Source organism: Rhinolophus sinicus, chromosome 2, assembly GCF_057876585.1.
Source record: "Rhinolophus sinicus isolate RSI-liver-muscle chromosome 2, RSI-T2T, whole genome shotgun sequence".
Taxonomy (NCBI): Eukaryota; Metazoa; Chordata; class Mammalia; order Chiroptera; family Rhinolophidae; genus Rhinolophus; species Rhinolophus sinicus.
Genome location: NC_142502.1, coordinates 104631396 through 104647274, shown reverse-complemented (window position 1 = coordinate 104647274; position 15879 = coordinate 104631396). Strand labels below are relative to the sequence as shown.

At 56.5% G+C, this 15879-nt stretch overlaps 1 protein-coding gene across 5 annotated transcripts in view; it reads left to right on the top strand.

Moving 5' to 3' along the window:
* Positions 1-13469, top strand: part of PACSIN1 (protein kinase C and casein kinase substrate in neurons 1) — a 58019-nt gene extending 44550 nt beyond the window's left edge. For 3 of the 5 annotated variants that reach the window (XM_074332816.2, XM_019738801.3, XM_019738802.3), the window contains 9 exons: positions 5188-5313; positions 6194-6350; positions 7494-7729; positions 8136-8291; positions 8389-8564; positions 8980-9100; positions 9198-9325; positions 9970-10157; positions 10693-13469. In XM_074332816.2, the coding sequence (XP_074188917.1) occupies positions 5251-5313; positions 6194-6350; positions 7494-7729; positions 8136-8291; positions 8389-8564; positions 8980-9100; positions 9198-9325; positions 9970-10157; positions 10693-10802 (1335 nt within the window). In that variant the 5' untranslated portion in view covers positions 5188-5250 and the 3' untranslated portion in view covers positions 10803-13469. Of the gene's footprint in view, positions 1-5166; positions 5314-6193; positions 6351-7493; positions 7730-8135; positions 8292-8388; positions 8565-8979; positions 9101-9197; positions 9326-9969; positions 10158-10692 lie in introns of all 5 variants that reach the window. The other 2 variants (XM_019738803.3, XM_074332817.2) reach the window with 1 other exon arrangement.
* Positions 13470-15879: the final 2410 nt, after the last annotated feature.

The following is a 15879-nucleotide window of genomic DNA, read 5'->3' as shown; positions in this document are numbered from 1 at the left end:
TTTGTGGGTCCTGAGGCCCACCCTGGTTGAGGGGGAGGCAGCTCTGGCTTCCCATGGCCCTGCCCTGGTTTGAGTTGAGCTGGTCCCAGGAAGAACGTCTCGCCAGGAGGAGCAGGGTGACACCCACAGAGTGCTGGCTCTGGACTGGGCACCTGAAGGGGGCAGGGGACTCACCCTGGGTCTGGATATGACACCTGCTGTGTGACCTTGGGCAAGTTATTTAACCTCTCTGAGTCTCAGAAGCTTGTCTGTAGAACAAAGAAAACAACACCCATCCCAATGGATTCTTGTGAGGGTTGGAGGTAAAGTATATGAAGAGGCTGGAGCATAGTAAGTACTCAAAAATGGTTGTAGTTGTTCTAAAGGAGGAGTGGAGAGAGGGGTAATGTAACAGCCAAGTCTGTTGATACTTATTCTGTCTGCGTGCTGTAGGATCCCTGAAAATGGCTGCCCCATCCTGAGGGCAAAATCATCCTGGGGGATCAGAGAAAGAGACCCTGGAACTGGATCCCAGAAGGTGGGGGAAAGGGATGCCAGGAAAAGAAGCAGGGGGCCTGGAAACAGGACAGGTGGGATCTGGGACACCCCTCTTTTGGGATTCTGGTTCTTGGCTGTGTCACCATCATTATCAATATTTATTGAACGCCTACTGTGTGCAGATGACTGTGTTTGGCTTCGGGTATAGAATTCAGTGCTTCTGCTATTTAATGAATGAATGTTCCAGAATGTCCTTGGCATGTATTCATTCATTGAACAAAAATGTATTGTGGACTTACTATGTGCCAGGCATTGCTCTGGATGCTGTAAATACAGCAGAGAACCAGAGAGACAATATTGCTGCCCTTATAGAGTTGACATTCTAGTAGGAGAGGAAGGCACTAAACATGATGAGTATTCTAATGTTGGCAGCCTGTCAGATGGTGACAAGTGCTATAGAGAATAATAAAGTGAGGAAAGGGAGAGGGGGAAGTACTGGGGGTGGAAACAGATTTTCAAGTTTATGTGGGGGGAGATCAGAACATTTGAGAAAACCTGGACATCTGAGGGTGGGTGGGGGGGAGACTGCTCCTAGCAGGTGCAAAGGCCCTGGGGTTAGAACAGCAAGGAAGTCGGTGGAGCTGGAGAGTGAGAGTGGTGGGAGGTGAGGGTGGAGGGGTGAGGGGTGAGACAGCAGGTTATTCAGGGCCTCTTGGCAAAGACTTGGACGTTTACTCAGAGGAAATGCGGAGTCTGAGTAGGGCAGTGGTGGCATCTGACAGGTTTTACCAGTTTCTCTCTGGATGCTGTGCTGGGGCTGGATGGTGAGGGTGGTGAGAGAAACAAGGTCAGAGGCAGGAAGACCTGTGAAGAGGCTACTCCAAGGAGGTGAGGTAGAACTCAGCATCTGCTGACTGCTGACGGGCTGAGTGTGGGGTGCGGTGGGGGAAGAGAGGAGCGAAGTGACTCCAAGGCCTGTGGCTGTTAGTGACTAATGATGCAGAAATCATTCCCTGTCACACAGGCTGCCTATCTGGGCTCATGCTCTTAATTCCTCTGTCCCTTCTTCAAGCCAGGGAACACGGAACATGACCAGGGCCCCTGCCCTCCCGGGTCTTTTCGAGGCAGCCAGCAGTAGGCCTGGGTCCTGAGGAAGGACATCTTTCACCCTGGGTCTCGTTTCTCCCTGAAGGAAAGGTCCAGGCCAGCATGAAAACGTCACATTTCCACAGCGGTGTGTGTTTTTCACAAAGAGCTTTATTTTGATCTTCAACATAAATTCAAGTATTGTTTTGCATCATATGAGTTAGAAAGCGGAGACCCCCGTATGGGACGTGTCCGAGCACTTACTGGCAGGCGGTCGAGCGGGAGCCAGAGCCCCACGCCGCCCATTCTGCATGCCGATGGCTTCACCATCCTCGGGGTGAGAAAGCCTGGCACCTTCCCTGGCTCCACAAAAAGAGAGCCCACGCTGAAATGGGACAACAGCTGTGGTGACAGATCAGTAGTGAGAGCTGACAAGCTCTTTCACAGTCATGTCTCAGCCTCAGGGCTCTCGTCTACAATGTAGAGGTGAGAATTGCACCTGCCTACAGGGTCCTTGTGAGGATTAGATGAGTGAACACATGGGAACCATCCCTGGCACCAAATATGTGCTCCATAAATGCCAGCAATTATTATTCATGATAAAGGCTTTCAGGGCCACAGTATGTCAGATGGGCACTGTGCCTGTTTGATGAGTTGAGGAAAGCTAAGGGCATATTGGGCCTGCCTATCAGAGATGCAGCGTTTTCAGTGACCGTGGCTACTGATCGCTATTCAGGAAGCATATGGCATTTGGTAAGAGTTAAGCTTCCCACCTGCCCCCAGGGTGAGGGTGTGAGGCAGGGGCAAGGTGGGATGGTGTGTCTGGCCATGTGGTGCTTGGGGGCTCCCATGCCCCCTCCTGCAGCCCCTGCCCCACCCTGCCTGCCCGCCTTCCTGATTGACTTCGGTGCAGGTCCAGCCGGGGCTGGAGTGGGCCAGACACTCACCATCTCATCTAATCCTTAATTTGGGTTGAATCATCCTCATTTCATGGCAAGGTCCAGTGAGGCCACGTGAATTGCTCAAGGTCACACAGCAGTTTGGTGGCATACTAGCAGGGACCCCAAGGCTAGTGTTATTTCTATGATACATGCTACCTCAGCTGGGAGCCCAGGAGACCCGTTTCCTGCCTACACCAAGTGCCTGGGTCTAGACAAGGTGGAGAGTGGTCTCTGCCATCGTGCATCCCCTTCTAGCCTGACATGTCGGGTCTTAGCCCTCCCTCCCTCCCTCCATGCTTCGGTCCTGGCTCCCAGCTCCCTTGGCTCTCCTCCACCGCAGGCTGAAGCGTTTTTTAAAAATAAGGAATTTATGCACACAAGGCAAAATTCAAAAGGCATAAAAGGAGCTCCAGTGAAAAATCTCCCACCCCATCCTCCAGCCACTCAGTTGCCCTAACGCAACCACTGTCACCGTCTTTCCAAACACATTTTTCGCTTATGTATTTCCCCCCATACAAATAGGAGCACCCACAGCCACGCTGTTCTGCTCCTTCCTTGCTCCTTTGGCGTTAGTGACGCGGCTTGTGGCGGGGGGTCCGTTCAGGACTAGAGCATTCCGTTGCAGGCCTGCACCATAACTGACGTCACCAGCCCCCTGCACGGGCATCTGGGTTGTTTCCGGCCTTTGGCTTTTACAGGTAGTGCTGCTATAAGTCAAATCGGGCCGCATCAGTTTGCCCAAGTGGCTGGAAGGTGAAGTCCTAGGACCACATGGTGCTGCTGGGTGGGGATGTGTGCTTCTGTGACAATGAGAGAGGACACCCAGTTGCCCCCACCAAAGTTGCGTCACGTCACTTCCGCACTACCATGGGTGGGATCAACCTTCACTTCCATAAGGGAATGTCCCTCCCTCTCCCCTGCTCCTGCCCCACTGCCAGCCTGCTGACAGCTCTTGGGGATCCAAGAGCAGAGTTCTGTGTGACTTCAAGGGTTCTAGATGGCTCTGGGCCCAGGGACACTTACCTAACCTTGCTGAAAGCCCTTCATTAAATATCCCTGCCTTTTACTTTATCTAAATCAAATCTATCTTCATATCTAAATCGAAGTTTTCTTTATGAACCAAGTACTGCCTTTATAAATGAAAGGTGCCAAATTAAGAAGGAAAAAATCAGACTCATTTCTTTGTCCCTTGCTGAAATCCAGCTGCCCTCCCTCTCAGCCACACCCGCTATACATGAATCTGTGGGAAAGGTTGCATTTTGCTAAGGGGAAAGGAACAAAACATATCTAGTGTCTGAGAGAGGCAAGGAGGCAATACTGGGTTATTACTGCGCGGAGAACACTAGCCCTGGGCACATGGGGAGACTGAGGCCAGAGGGGGAGGGACATCCTTAGCCCAGGATCCTCATGTGTTGGTGCCCCTGCCCTGAGCCTGAGGGTCAGCTGCTGACAGGGTTGGGGGTCCCTTGGGCCCCTAACCCAGGTTAGTCTGAATCTTGCAGAGGCCTGCACTCCCCCAGTGTCCTCATCGGTCAGGGTTCAGAGTTCCCAAGCCTGCAGTACAGGGCATGGAGGTACCCCGGCCGGAGGCTGGCAGCCCCTTTGCAGTCCAGACCCCTGGCCCTCTCTGTTCTGTCTCCTGACAACTGAGCCATTCTCGCCTGGGGTGGCAGGGAGGCCTGGGTGGGGGATGGGAGCAGGGCAGGGCCTGCCCCAGCCCCGGGCAGCACATGGCCTAGATCGGACAGTTGTGATGCTGCCTGACAGATCCAGGCCACACACAGCTGCCCGATGCTCACAGTGGTCTGACCTGTGGACCCGGAAGCTGCGTGTCCGGGACTCTTAGGGGACATGGAAGTGGCTAATGAGGGCTCTGAGGCTGGGCACCAGGGCAGCCACAAGGGCATGTACAGGGCCCAGCTGCACAACGAGAACTGAGGAGGCGCTCAGCCTGGGCGGGAGTAGGAGGGGGCCTGAGGCAGCTTCCCAGGGGGCCTGAGTCCAGGCTCCAGGCTCCAGGTAGGGGCTTTGGGGACGATTGAGGGGCTGAGACCAGGGGCTCTGCATTGGTTAGGGGTGGGGATGGGACGCCCAGGTGAGTATTGTGGGCCTGGTAGAAGGAACTGGCTGGGTCGGGGGGGGGGGGGCAGTGCCAATGGGGGGCAGATGGAGAAGCCACCTGGGGTTTATTGAGCTCTAGTGGTCCCTACAGGTGCCCTGCCCTGGGGAGGGGGTGCTGACATGCCCAAAGGTAAGCCCGATTGCTGGCTTTGAGGACCTGAGTATCTATGAAGCAAACCACAGATTTGTATAAGGCAAATAGGCCATCGTGTGGCCCTAACTTTTAGCTGTGAGTCCAGGAACACAACAGTGGTGGGCACCACGCTTCTGGTGGTTACGGCAAGAGGTGCTCAGGATGGGTCCTCAGCTCCATCCTGGGGAAGGAGAGGAGATGGGGCAAAGGGCTCGTGGAGGACAGGTGGGGAGGTAGGCACGAGGGGTGCTGCAGGATGACTTGGGGTTACCCTCAGGATGGTGAGCCAGTCCCTGGGCAGGAAGTACCCATCCCTATACAAGGCTCATGCCTGGAGCCCTCATCCCCACAGCAAGTTGGGGTCCCAGGGCTGGAATGGGTCACGTGGGCCATATCCCTCATCTCCAGGGGTCTCTCTCCTGCCCTCAGCGCATGAGAAGCCCAGCCTGCTGACCACCGCTCCACACCTGTCCATCCCCCTGCGGTCACACCATGTCCGGCTCCTACGATGAGGCCTCGCTCGCCCCGGAGGAGATCACCGACAGCTTCTGGGAGGTGAGGCTATGGTGCTGCCCAGGTCCTGGGGACCAACAGCCTGGCTATATGGGGACCCAGGCTCCCACCTGCCCGGTGGCCTTAGGCCCTGCTCCCCAACCCCTCGGACCCCTCCAAAGCTCTCCGTGTCCAACAGGCAGTGGTTGCCACGAAGTGGCTACTACTACCCGCTGAGCCTGGAGCCCCTCTGCCCACAGCAGCCCCTGAGGGATCCCGTGGCGTTGCACGATGTGGAGCAGGCCCCTTACAGATTACACAGCCTTTCACAGCTGCTCTCCACCCCTCCCCTGTGAAGTGAGCAGAAGGTGGAGCTCTGGTCACACAAAAACGGAGTGAGTTCAGGGAGCCCCACAGCAACATGGACCTGGAGACAGGCCAGCATTTCAGAGCCTTCCAAAATCTTTGAGAAAACAATTTTTCTATTGGCTTGTGAAACCCAAAGTGAAAACTGCCAAACCTAAATTAATAAGTGTTTAATGAGATGTCTACAAAACATAATATTATGTCAAGAAGCTGCAGCTCAACTCAATACTTATACGACTCTATATAAATATAATAGATTTAGCTCCCAAGAACAAAATGAATAATTCATTCTAGCCCAAGTCCAAATTACAAAAATCCTTCTGCATTTTGTGGCAGCGACGAAATTATATTCAAAGACGGATGAGGGAGTGTGTAGACAGTGGGGTGTGACATGGGCTGCCAAGGCCTCTGCAAGTGAGAGAGTCCGCAGCCCCCGGGGTGTTACCGCGGGACAGCGAGTCGGAGGGGGCCTGCCAGGATGGCTGTGGCGGGCGCCCCCTGCAGGACGCGGCGGCCAGGGCGGGCTGGCGGAGGCGAGGAGCACGCGGGAGTCTCATGCTCGCTGCTTGGCCGCCAGGTGGGGAACTACAAGCGGACGGTGAAGCGCATCGATGACGGGCACCGCCTGTGCAACGACCTGATGAACTGCGTGCAGGAGCGCGCCAAGATCGAGAAAGCCTACGCGCAGCAGCTTACCGACTGGGCCAAGCGCTGGCGCCAACTCATCGAGAAAGGTGCCCCCCTTGCCCACCCCGTGCGCACACCCCAGGCCCTAACCCCAGGTCTGGGTCCTGGGTCTGGGAGTGCCCAGCCACCTGGATTCACCTGCAGCCTCCAGCCATAGCGCCTTTGCAGGCGCTGTCCCCGCACCTGCACTCCTTCCCTCTCCGGCCAGAGCAGGTTGGATTTTAAAACAAACAAAAACAAAAACAAAAATAACTTTATTTTGAAATAATTTTAACTCAGAGAAAAGTTGCAAGAATAGTACAGAGAACTACATACTCGTCACCCAGATTCACAGTTAGCATTTTAGCACATTTATTTTCTCACTCCCTCTCTATTTATATGCATATTTTTCAGAACCATTTAAGTTAGAAATATGCCCCTTCACCCTAAATTCTTCATGTATCTCCTAAGAATAAGAACATTTACTTATGTAACCATAGTTCAGCTATAGAATTCAGGATATTTAATATGGCCCATATACAAATTTTATTATAGCAGTTGTTTGCTGGTCCAGGGTCCAATCCAGAATCAGATATTGCATGTAGTTGTTATGTCTCTAGATCCCTTTAATCTAGAACAATTTCAAGTTAGGGTTTACAGGTATTGGTTAATGTTTTTTTCTTCCACTACGCTCTGAAGCCCATGAGGGCAAGGGCTGGGCCCAGCACAGTGCTTGGCACGGAGTTGATGTCAGTATACAGAGAAACAAATGACTGTGGAATGTCTGGTCCCAGTGGCCTTCTGGTATCTGTCACCAGTTGGCTCTTCAGTTTTACATTCAGCCAACATTCCTGCCTGGAGTACCTACTGTGTGCCTGGTGCTGTGCTGGGCTTGTGGGAGGGAGTTCACAGGGTCAGGGTGCCTCCCCTGGGGATCACAAGCTAACAGGGGATATAGGGAGTAGGTGCAGAGGCAGATGTATAAGAAGAATTCAGTGAGGGCTGTAGGCTGAGGTGTGAGGATAGTCAGAGAAGACTTCCTGGAGGAGGTGGCTGTGATTGGGTCCTGGGGGATGAATAAAACCATAAGAACAGAGGAGCTCATTTCTGTTGCCAGGAAATATGGGGAAAGCCTCAGAGAAAGGAGGCATGAGGGGGACTGCTGGGTAGGGGGTAATGAGGGCCTTGTTACCACATTGCCATTTCCTCAGGCCCACAGTATGGCAGTCTGGAGCGGGCCTGGATTGCCATGATGACAGAGGCAGACAAGGTGAGCGAACTGCACCAGGACGTGAAGAACAACCTGCTGAACGAGGACCTAGAGAAGGTCAAGAACTGGCAGAAGGACGCCTATCACAAGCAGATCATGGGCGGCTTCAAGGAAACCAAGGAGGCTGAAGATGGCTTTCGCAAGGCCCAGAAGCCCTGGGCCAAGAAGATGAAGGAGGTGCCTGGTGGGCGGCTGCCGCAGATGGGACGAGGGTGGACAGCTGAGTTCAGAGGGCCAGTCTGATCAGAGGGAGGGTGTCCACAGATGGGGTGGGCGATGGGATTGTACCCATGGGGGAACAGGACTGCCTTCCAGTAAGTAATATCCACAGACGGGGTAGGCACTGCAGGGCCTGACAGGAAGGTGTTTGTAGGGGCAGCAGGCAGTGCCATGCAGGGAAACAGCCACAGATGGGTGGGCACTGCTCCCACATACCTGGAGCCTGGGCTTGCATCCATTCTGCCTCTTAAGAATGTGTGCTCACAGCTCCTGGTGGAGTGGGCAGGTGGGAGGGGTTGACGAGTGACCACGTTTGCTCCTGCTCACAAGTAGGAGGGCTGCCCCTTGTTCCCCCTCCCCACAGCTAGAGGCAGCCAAGAAGGCCTACCATCTGGCCTGCAAAGAGGAGAAACTGGCTGTGACACGGGAGATGAATAGCAAGACGGAACAGTCAGTCACACCCGAGCAGCAGAAGAAGCTGCAGGACAAAGTGGACAAGTGCAAGCAAGATGTGCAAAAGGTGGCTGCTGGGCTGGGGTCTGCGCGCCCCACGGAGCGGGCGGTGGCTGGCAGCTGCAGGCCGGGGTCTTACCCTCCCTTCGCCCTGGTGCCTACAGACGCAGGAGAAGTATGAGAAGGTGCTGGATGAAGTGGGCAAGACCACGCCCCAGTACATGGAGGGCATGGAGCAGGTGTTTGAACAGTGCCAGCAATTTGAGGAAAAACGGCTGGTCTTCCTCAAGGAGGTGCTGCTGGATATCAAACGTCACCTCAACCTAGCTGAGAATAGCAGGTAGCTGGGCGTGGCAGCATGGTGGGCACAGGCACAGGCAGCAGAGGGCAGAACTGGTGTGCAAGGCACCCCAGGCCCTATGTCATAGTGACAGGAAGGGGAGGGCAGAGCTGCAGGGGCCAAGAGGGAAGAGTCTCCAAACAGTGGCTTCCTAGAGAAAGCCGATGCATGCTAGGTACTCAAGAAATGTGCTTGAATGGCTGGGTGAGGGGCTAAGGTGGGCACGGAGAAGGGTGCCCACTGGGCATGTCCACACAGCTTGCTCCTTGGGAAGCCTGCCTGATTCCTAGTTGGGGGGCATGCCAGCACCCTGGTCCCTTGAATGGGCTCCGACCCTCACCGAGGATGAGACGTGGCCGTGGTGCATCTTGCCCCCCACCTCCGCATCTCCACCTCCCCATTTCCCCGTGTGCAGCTATGTCCATGTGTACCGGGAGATGGAACAGGCCATCCGGGGGGCCGACGCCCAGGATGACCTCAGATGGTTCCGCAGCACCAGTGGCCCTGGCATGCCCATGAATTGGCCCCAGTTTGAGGTGAGGATGTGTGGGGGTGGGGAAGGGGAGTCTGAAAAGGTTGGGAGGGGCCTTAGGGAGCAGCCCCCAGCCTGACTGCTCCCCTGGCACCCACCAGGAGTGGAACCCAGACCTCCCTCACACCACCGCAAAGAAGGAGAAACAGCCCAAGAAGGCAGAGGGGGTAGCGCTGACCAATGCCACAGGGGTGGTGGAGTCCACATCCCAGGGTGGGGACCGGGGCAGGTGAGTGCCTCCTATGGAGCTTCCTGGGGGCTGGGGCAGGGGAATGGGGGGGAGGGCGCTAACACACCGGTGAAACTGTGTTTTACCTCAGGAGAGAAGAAATGGTCTAAATCACAACAACCTCCTGCTCCTCTCAAAGGTAGTGGTAGCTAATCCTTTGAGAGCACCTATTGTGTGCCAGGCACTGTTCTAAGCATTTTCCATGTATTAATTCATTGAAGGCTCCAATACTCTGAGTTGTGTATAAAGATTTCCATTTTACAGATGGAGATACTGAAATCCAGAGAGGTTAAGTGACTTGCCAAAGGTCACAAGGTCAGGATCTGATGCCCAAGAATCTGGCTCCAGAATCATCAGTCTTAACTACCACACTGTACTTGCCCATCTCAGATGAGGGGTCAGATGTTCTCTGGGGTCCTCTTCAGCAACCCCTCTCTCAAGGGCTGAATAATAATGCTAAGAGTCCTGCCTCACATCTGTTTAAAGAGCTGACAGCGAGGGTTGCTGGCTCAGGATCCCTTACAAGGTCCATCTCTGCTCCAGCCTTGGCGAAATTTGGGGCCAGGGCTTTGGTTGAGAGGAGGGGGCAGCCCTAGGGACCAGGTGAGAGGTAATTCATGCTGGGTCCCCTCTCTGTTTCTCAGCGTTAGCAGCTACGACAGGGGCCAGTCTTATGCCACCGAGTGGTCCGACGACGACAGCGGGAACCCATTCGGGGGCAATGAGGCCAACGGGGGCGCCAACCCCTTCGAGGACGACGCCAAGGGAGTGCGTGTGCGGGCTCTGTATGACTACGACGGCCAGGAGCAGGATGAGCTCAGCTTCAAGGCCGGTACGGTGGGCGGGGCTGGCAGGGCGGTGGGCGGGGCTGGCAGGGCGCGGCCGGCGGGAACCTGTGGTGGGGCGGGACCTGAGAGCAGGAGATTCAGGGATTTGCGGGAATGCAACTGGGGGCGGGGCCTGGTGCAGGGCGTGGCCAAGACCTGGAGTAACCTGTGCCTTCTGGCTAAAACTCAAATTAGGGGGACAGCTGGGTGCCAGGGGCAGAGTCAAGACCTGAGAATAGGGTCGGGGCTGGATTGGGGGCGGGGCCTGAGGGCCGTGGATGCCATGAGCAGTGACCCACCAGGGAAATGAAACTGGAAGTGGCTGAGACCCAGATTAGGTGGGTGGCTGGGGGCGGCATGTGGTTGTCTAGGTGTGGCTTAGGCTGGTCCCCAGGGGAGGGCATTGGGACAATAATGGGAGAGGGTTTGGGGATTGGCACAGCATTAATTGTATAGGAGGGCTTACGGAGCAGTGTGGGGGTGGAAAGATCGTCCTCTCCAAGGCCCCTGTCAACGAGCTCCTCTGTGTCTCCTTCCCAGGAGATGAGCTCACCAAGCTGGGTGAAGAGGATGAGCAGGGTTGGTGCCGCGGGCGGCTGGACAGCGGGCAGATGGGCCTCTATCCTGCCAACTACGTGGAGGCCATCTAGCTGCCCTGTTCCCCTCCACACTACCCCTCACTCCTCTCTCACCGCCTCCCCTCCCTTCCCACTTGTCCCCTCCCCTTGCCATAGAGTTCCAGACATATTTTCCGATCAAGCTTTTATTTTTTTAAAAGTCAAAAGAGAACAAAACAAAAAATACAGAGACAGAGCATTTGCAGGGCTGCCTGGAGGCCAGGGTGGTGGAACTTGGGGTGATGGCCCCAGGGTAGGTGAGGGTCTTAGTACTTAGCCCAACAGAGACATCACAGCATTTGCATTTTAGATCCCACCAAAGAGTCTCCTGAGCCCTGAGGGATGTCTCCTGGACCCTTCTACCCTGCCTCACTGCCCCATCTCACCCCTTTCATCCCTCTCCTCCCCACCCCAGGCTACCAGCACCTGCTCCCCCTTCCCTGGGCCTGGTTTTCTGACCTCCTGCCTCACCCCCCCTCCCCTTCCATCCCACCCTATTCTCAGAGGTCTCCCCTCCAACCCCAGGCAAGGGGGTCTTCTAGTTTCCAGACTTCCACTCTGCCCTGGGGGGTGCCCCACTCCTCAGGACTGGAGGAGGAGTGGTCAGCCTCTTCCCCCATAGAGGTTTCCAGTGGTCCCTAGACTCCCCCAGACGTGAAGAGGGGTGAGCTGGAGTGTGTGACAGAGTCACGGGGGTATAGGAGGGAGAGGGGGAGCAGGACCCCAGCCCTCCCAAGGGCAGGCTCAGCTGAGGGACCAAAACCCTGCTGGGACCCTTCTTTCCAACTGTTAGCACTTTAGGCCGAGCTCTTCCTCTGAGTCACACCCTTCAGTATTTGCAGAGACCCCCTCCCCCAAGGTCTTCAGGCAGGGGGTGGGGCCCCAAAGCCCAGGGCAAAGCCAGCAACAGTAGCAGCCTCTTCCCATTTCCTGGGGAGGAGGGCATTTTGCTCACCCACCCACCCTCCCTCCATGTCCATCTAAAACTGGAGACTCACTGGGCTCAGCCAGCCCTGTCTCCCCTTCTCTGGTTTGCCTGGGGAGACACCATGGGGGCCTTTGGAGCTTCCAGCCTGGGACCCGCAGGGAAAGCCTGCAGCCAATGGGAGAGGAATGGGTTTGGCAGGAGGGAGGGGCCCTGGTCCTTAGGAGCAGGACAATGGCCATGTCTTTCATCCTTGTTCTCTCCACACCCAGCCCCAGACCTAGCCCCTGGAGCAACATTTCCCCTGCTGGCAGCCCCCCAGTCTGTCCAAGCCTGGGTTTCAGTTAAAGGACTTTTGGGGATGGGAGGAGACAAAGGGCCTGACCAAAGCAGGAGTGTTTCCTATGGCTGGTGCTGGATTACTGAGTATTAGTACCAGGTAGCTGCCTCTCCCATGGAAGTAGGGTGGGGGTACTTGGGAAGCAGACCAGCGCAGGACAAGACCCCAAGCGGTGGGTGACTGGCTGGAAGAGAAGTCTCTCAGACCCCCTGCGGTGAGGCCACGGCTTCCTGCAGCACCAGGGGAGCCTTGCTAACCATGGATGCCACTTCTGAGCCTCAGGACTGTAGACCCCCTCCCCCTCCCACAGTACCTTCCCCCTGGGCCTCTAGGTAAAGACAAGGTGATGCTCCAGCCCCTCTGTCACCCCTCAGTCCTCTTGCTCCCTGCTTCTCCCACGGCCCACTGTTCGGAGGCCACAGACCTAAGCCTCAAGGCCCTGACCCATTCATGTGGGCAGAGGATCCTGGCAGACTCTGGCAGGGGTCTGAGCTGGGGCAGGCCTCCCTCAGGGCCAGGGGAGTAGGGGGGGATGATGGTGCACCCCCAGGGAAGAGAAACTCCTTCCCCAGAACCCCTTTTCTTGTCACTGCTCTCTGGGCCCCTGCTGCAGCCTGAGATGTGCTCTAGGCCCCTCAGAGCTGGAAGCAAGATGTTGACAACCTTCAGCCCTCCCAACTCCAGAACAAAGCCCTTCAGCCTCTCCCCCAGGAGGAGTTGGGGTGGGAGGCCTCTGCCCCCATTGTCTACCCGTGGGAGTCAGGAAGCCGGCACATCTGCACCTTGGGGCCTGGGCTCCCCCTCTCTGTGCCAGAGGTTTCCCAGGACCTGGGGAGGGGCTGTGGCCCTGGCTGGACCCCAGGCCTGGCCCCCTCAGCACTCTAGCTACCCACTCTGGGGCAGGGACTCAAAACCCCGTTCCCTGTGAACAACCACCTCCATAGCCCCATTTGGGACACTTTCTCTCGTGCAGGCGGTCCCCAGGTTCCTGGGCCCCGAGTGGGAGGGTCTCCCACCTGGAAGACCTGAGCTCCCCTGGCCCACCCCCACCTGTCAGTGCTCTAGTCAGGGCACTCAGCACCGTGTGGGGGCCGCGCCCCTTGCCGTACCCACCGCCTCCTGTAGCCCCTGCCCGCACCCTCGATGCTGCACGGGCTGCCTCCACGGGGCTCGGCGAGTCATGTGTTTTGTCCCCAGTTAACCACCGTTCTGCGGCCTGGCTCTGTGAAGAGCCAAGGCTGCCCTGCGCGCCGTCTGCCGCCCTCGGCTTCCTGACTCCATTAGTCCAACACTTGTGAAACTCCGAGAAGTGCTGTGGTCTCAGCAATGCACCTGTTTTGTACATGATTGTGTAATTTAAAGGTATATAAATACAAATATATATATATATAAGTTGTGATTGTATGACTGTGGATAAAATCCAGAACTGTGTCAACCTGGCTGGGCATTGTCATCTTGAGTCACGTGTCCTTTGAGGCCTCTGAGACTTGCCTGCGGTTGGGATGTCTGTTGGCAAGGGGGTGCCCAGCACAACTGTGGGCCGTCCTGGCTGCCTGCCAATGGGCTGGGGGGCTGAGGGCTGGCCTCAGGCCCTGTCTGTGCAGGCAGGGTTACCCTGGATGCCCTCTGAGGCTCCTGAGTGGCCTTTAGAGTCCCGGGTGCTACCTGGTGACGAGCCCTGACTAGGACAGCGAGGCATTCAGGATCCAAACTCACCATTCAAGGGTGAATTTGACCCCTGACCAGGGTTCCATTTTTAAAGCGAAATTCTCAAAGTGAGTGCTGAGACCCGTGGTCCCTGGTTGTCCATAGCCCAGGGCCCCTGTGGTGTGCCATCAGGCCATGCCATACTTCCCCGTGTCCTGCCTCACCTCTGACAGCGTATCTGCGGGGGCCCCTGGGAGCACTCCTCCAGGAGGATTTCTCAGGAGAGGGGCAGGACCTGGGCTGTGCGCGCTCAGTTCTGCTCTGCCAGGCCCGGGCCCTGCCCAGGCCTGAGCCCCTGCTCCAACCCACATATCTCCAGCTACGCCTCTTCTGGGGCGGGGCAGGATCCCAGGTCCAGTCCCAGCTCTGCCATCAGTTTACTGTGTCCCCTCACTTGGGGGCCTCCGCTTCCCCCCAGTCTTGTTCGATGTCTCCCGGAGGCCCCTCTGACCACAGCAGCCTGGCAGGGCACTGACATAAGCCCCAGGATTCAAGGCAAATACACCACAGTCCCTTCTCCCCCACCACTTTCTCCCCAGCCTCAGGGCATGCTCAGGGGAGGGAGAAAAGGTCGAGATGGGGGTTGAATCTATTCTCCACCCCACAGCCTTTCTCCCCCAAATATACCTTCAGGGACAGCGCCTGGTTTTAGCCAAATGGAGGACTCTTCAAATCAAGACAAAAGGTTGCCTTGTCTTAAGTGCACAGGCTGCTCCATGCAGTTATGGGGCACCCTGGAGGCAGGGTCTACGAGAAGGGTCAGGGAACCCCTAGGCCAGACGGGGTTCTGATGGGCAGGTGTGTGGAGCTGCCAGCACACTTCATGGCAGATCCACACAGCAGGGAGCGCCCCTCCCCTCTCCCGCACTGCTGTCCTTGCTGGAGGGACGCCTAGTCCCTAATCCCCATCCCTCCCTCCCTCCCAGCCCCTGCCTGAGATCCCAGACCTCTCCAGGCCCAGGTCCAGCTGGGGACGAGGAAACAGGTAGCTCCAAGGACTCAGTTGGGGGCAGGACAGGCAGGCTGGAGACAAAACCAGAGCCAGGCTGGGTCCTGGCCAGCGGCCCAGTCTGCTCCCTCCTGGGGAGTGGGCAGACAGCAGGGGCCCAGCGAGGCACAGGCCTGGGGCAGGGCCCCCGCCAGGTCCAATCCCAGCTGACAGATGCCAAGGTGCTGTTTGCTCACTGCCAGGAGTAAACTTTCTTTTGAAGACAATAAAATTGCTGAGGGCAGAAGGTGTCTGTACAGGGCAGGATTTAACCCTTAGTGGTGTGGTCGGTGCTGGCTGGCTCCCTGTCTGGTTCCTCGGACGCCTGTCCTCAGAAGCTAGAGGTTACGGAGGCTGTGGGTGCTGAGCAGTTACAAAGCAGGAGGCGTGGAAGGGCGGAGAGAGCCCTGTCCTGGTGAGTCCCGGTCTTGGTTCTGCTGCCGCTGTTGTGTGTGTGGTTGTATGGGAGCAAGTCACTGAACTGTTCTGAGCCTCGGTTTCATCATCTGCAAAATGGGGGAGTAACCCCTAATTTTGTTGGGAAGGTGAATGACAAAAAAAAAAGAAGTGGAAGCACATAGTCAGCCCTCGGGACTCATGAGCTTGATGAACAAATGTGAGGGAAGCTTGAGGAAGCTGAGTGAGCTGCTCTGCCAAGGAGAGTGGGTGGTGGGTCCCATCTCCTCCAGCGTGTGTGCAGACACACACACACACACACACACACACACACACACTCACATACACAGGCTGATCACACTTTTTCCCCATCATACGCTCTTACCCCTCGCACCCCACTCGTGGGGCTCACAGCTTCACAGAGGGCACAGCTGAGGTCTGTGACCTCGTTCTTCAGGAGAGAGGAACCACAAACAAGCCAACCTCTTTTCCAACCTTTTTGCTCAGAGCCACCATCGTACAAGGGGGACCAAAGCACCCACCCTGTACTGCACTCCTGGTGCCCCAACTCAGAGCTCTGTTGGTTGACCAAGCAGAGACCAGGGCTCTGGGCCCCCTTGCAGGAAGGCCAGCTCCCTGGCCCATCCCAGACAGAAAGCTCTGGTCTACAGCAGAGCAAGAGGATAGTGGAGGATCCTGCCTTCTTTCTAGTCCGAAGCATAGACCCTCTTCAGCCCCAGCCCCCCTCCCTTCT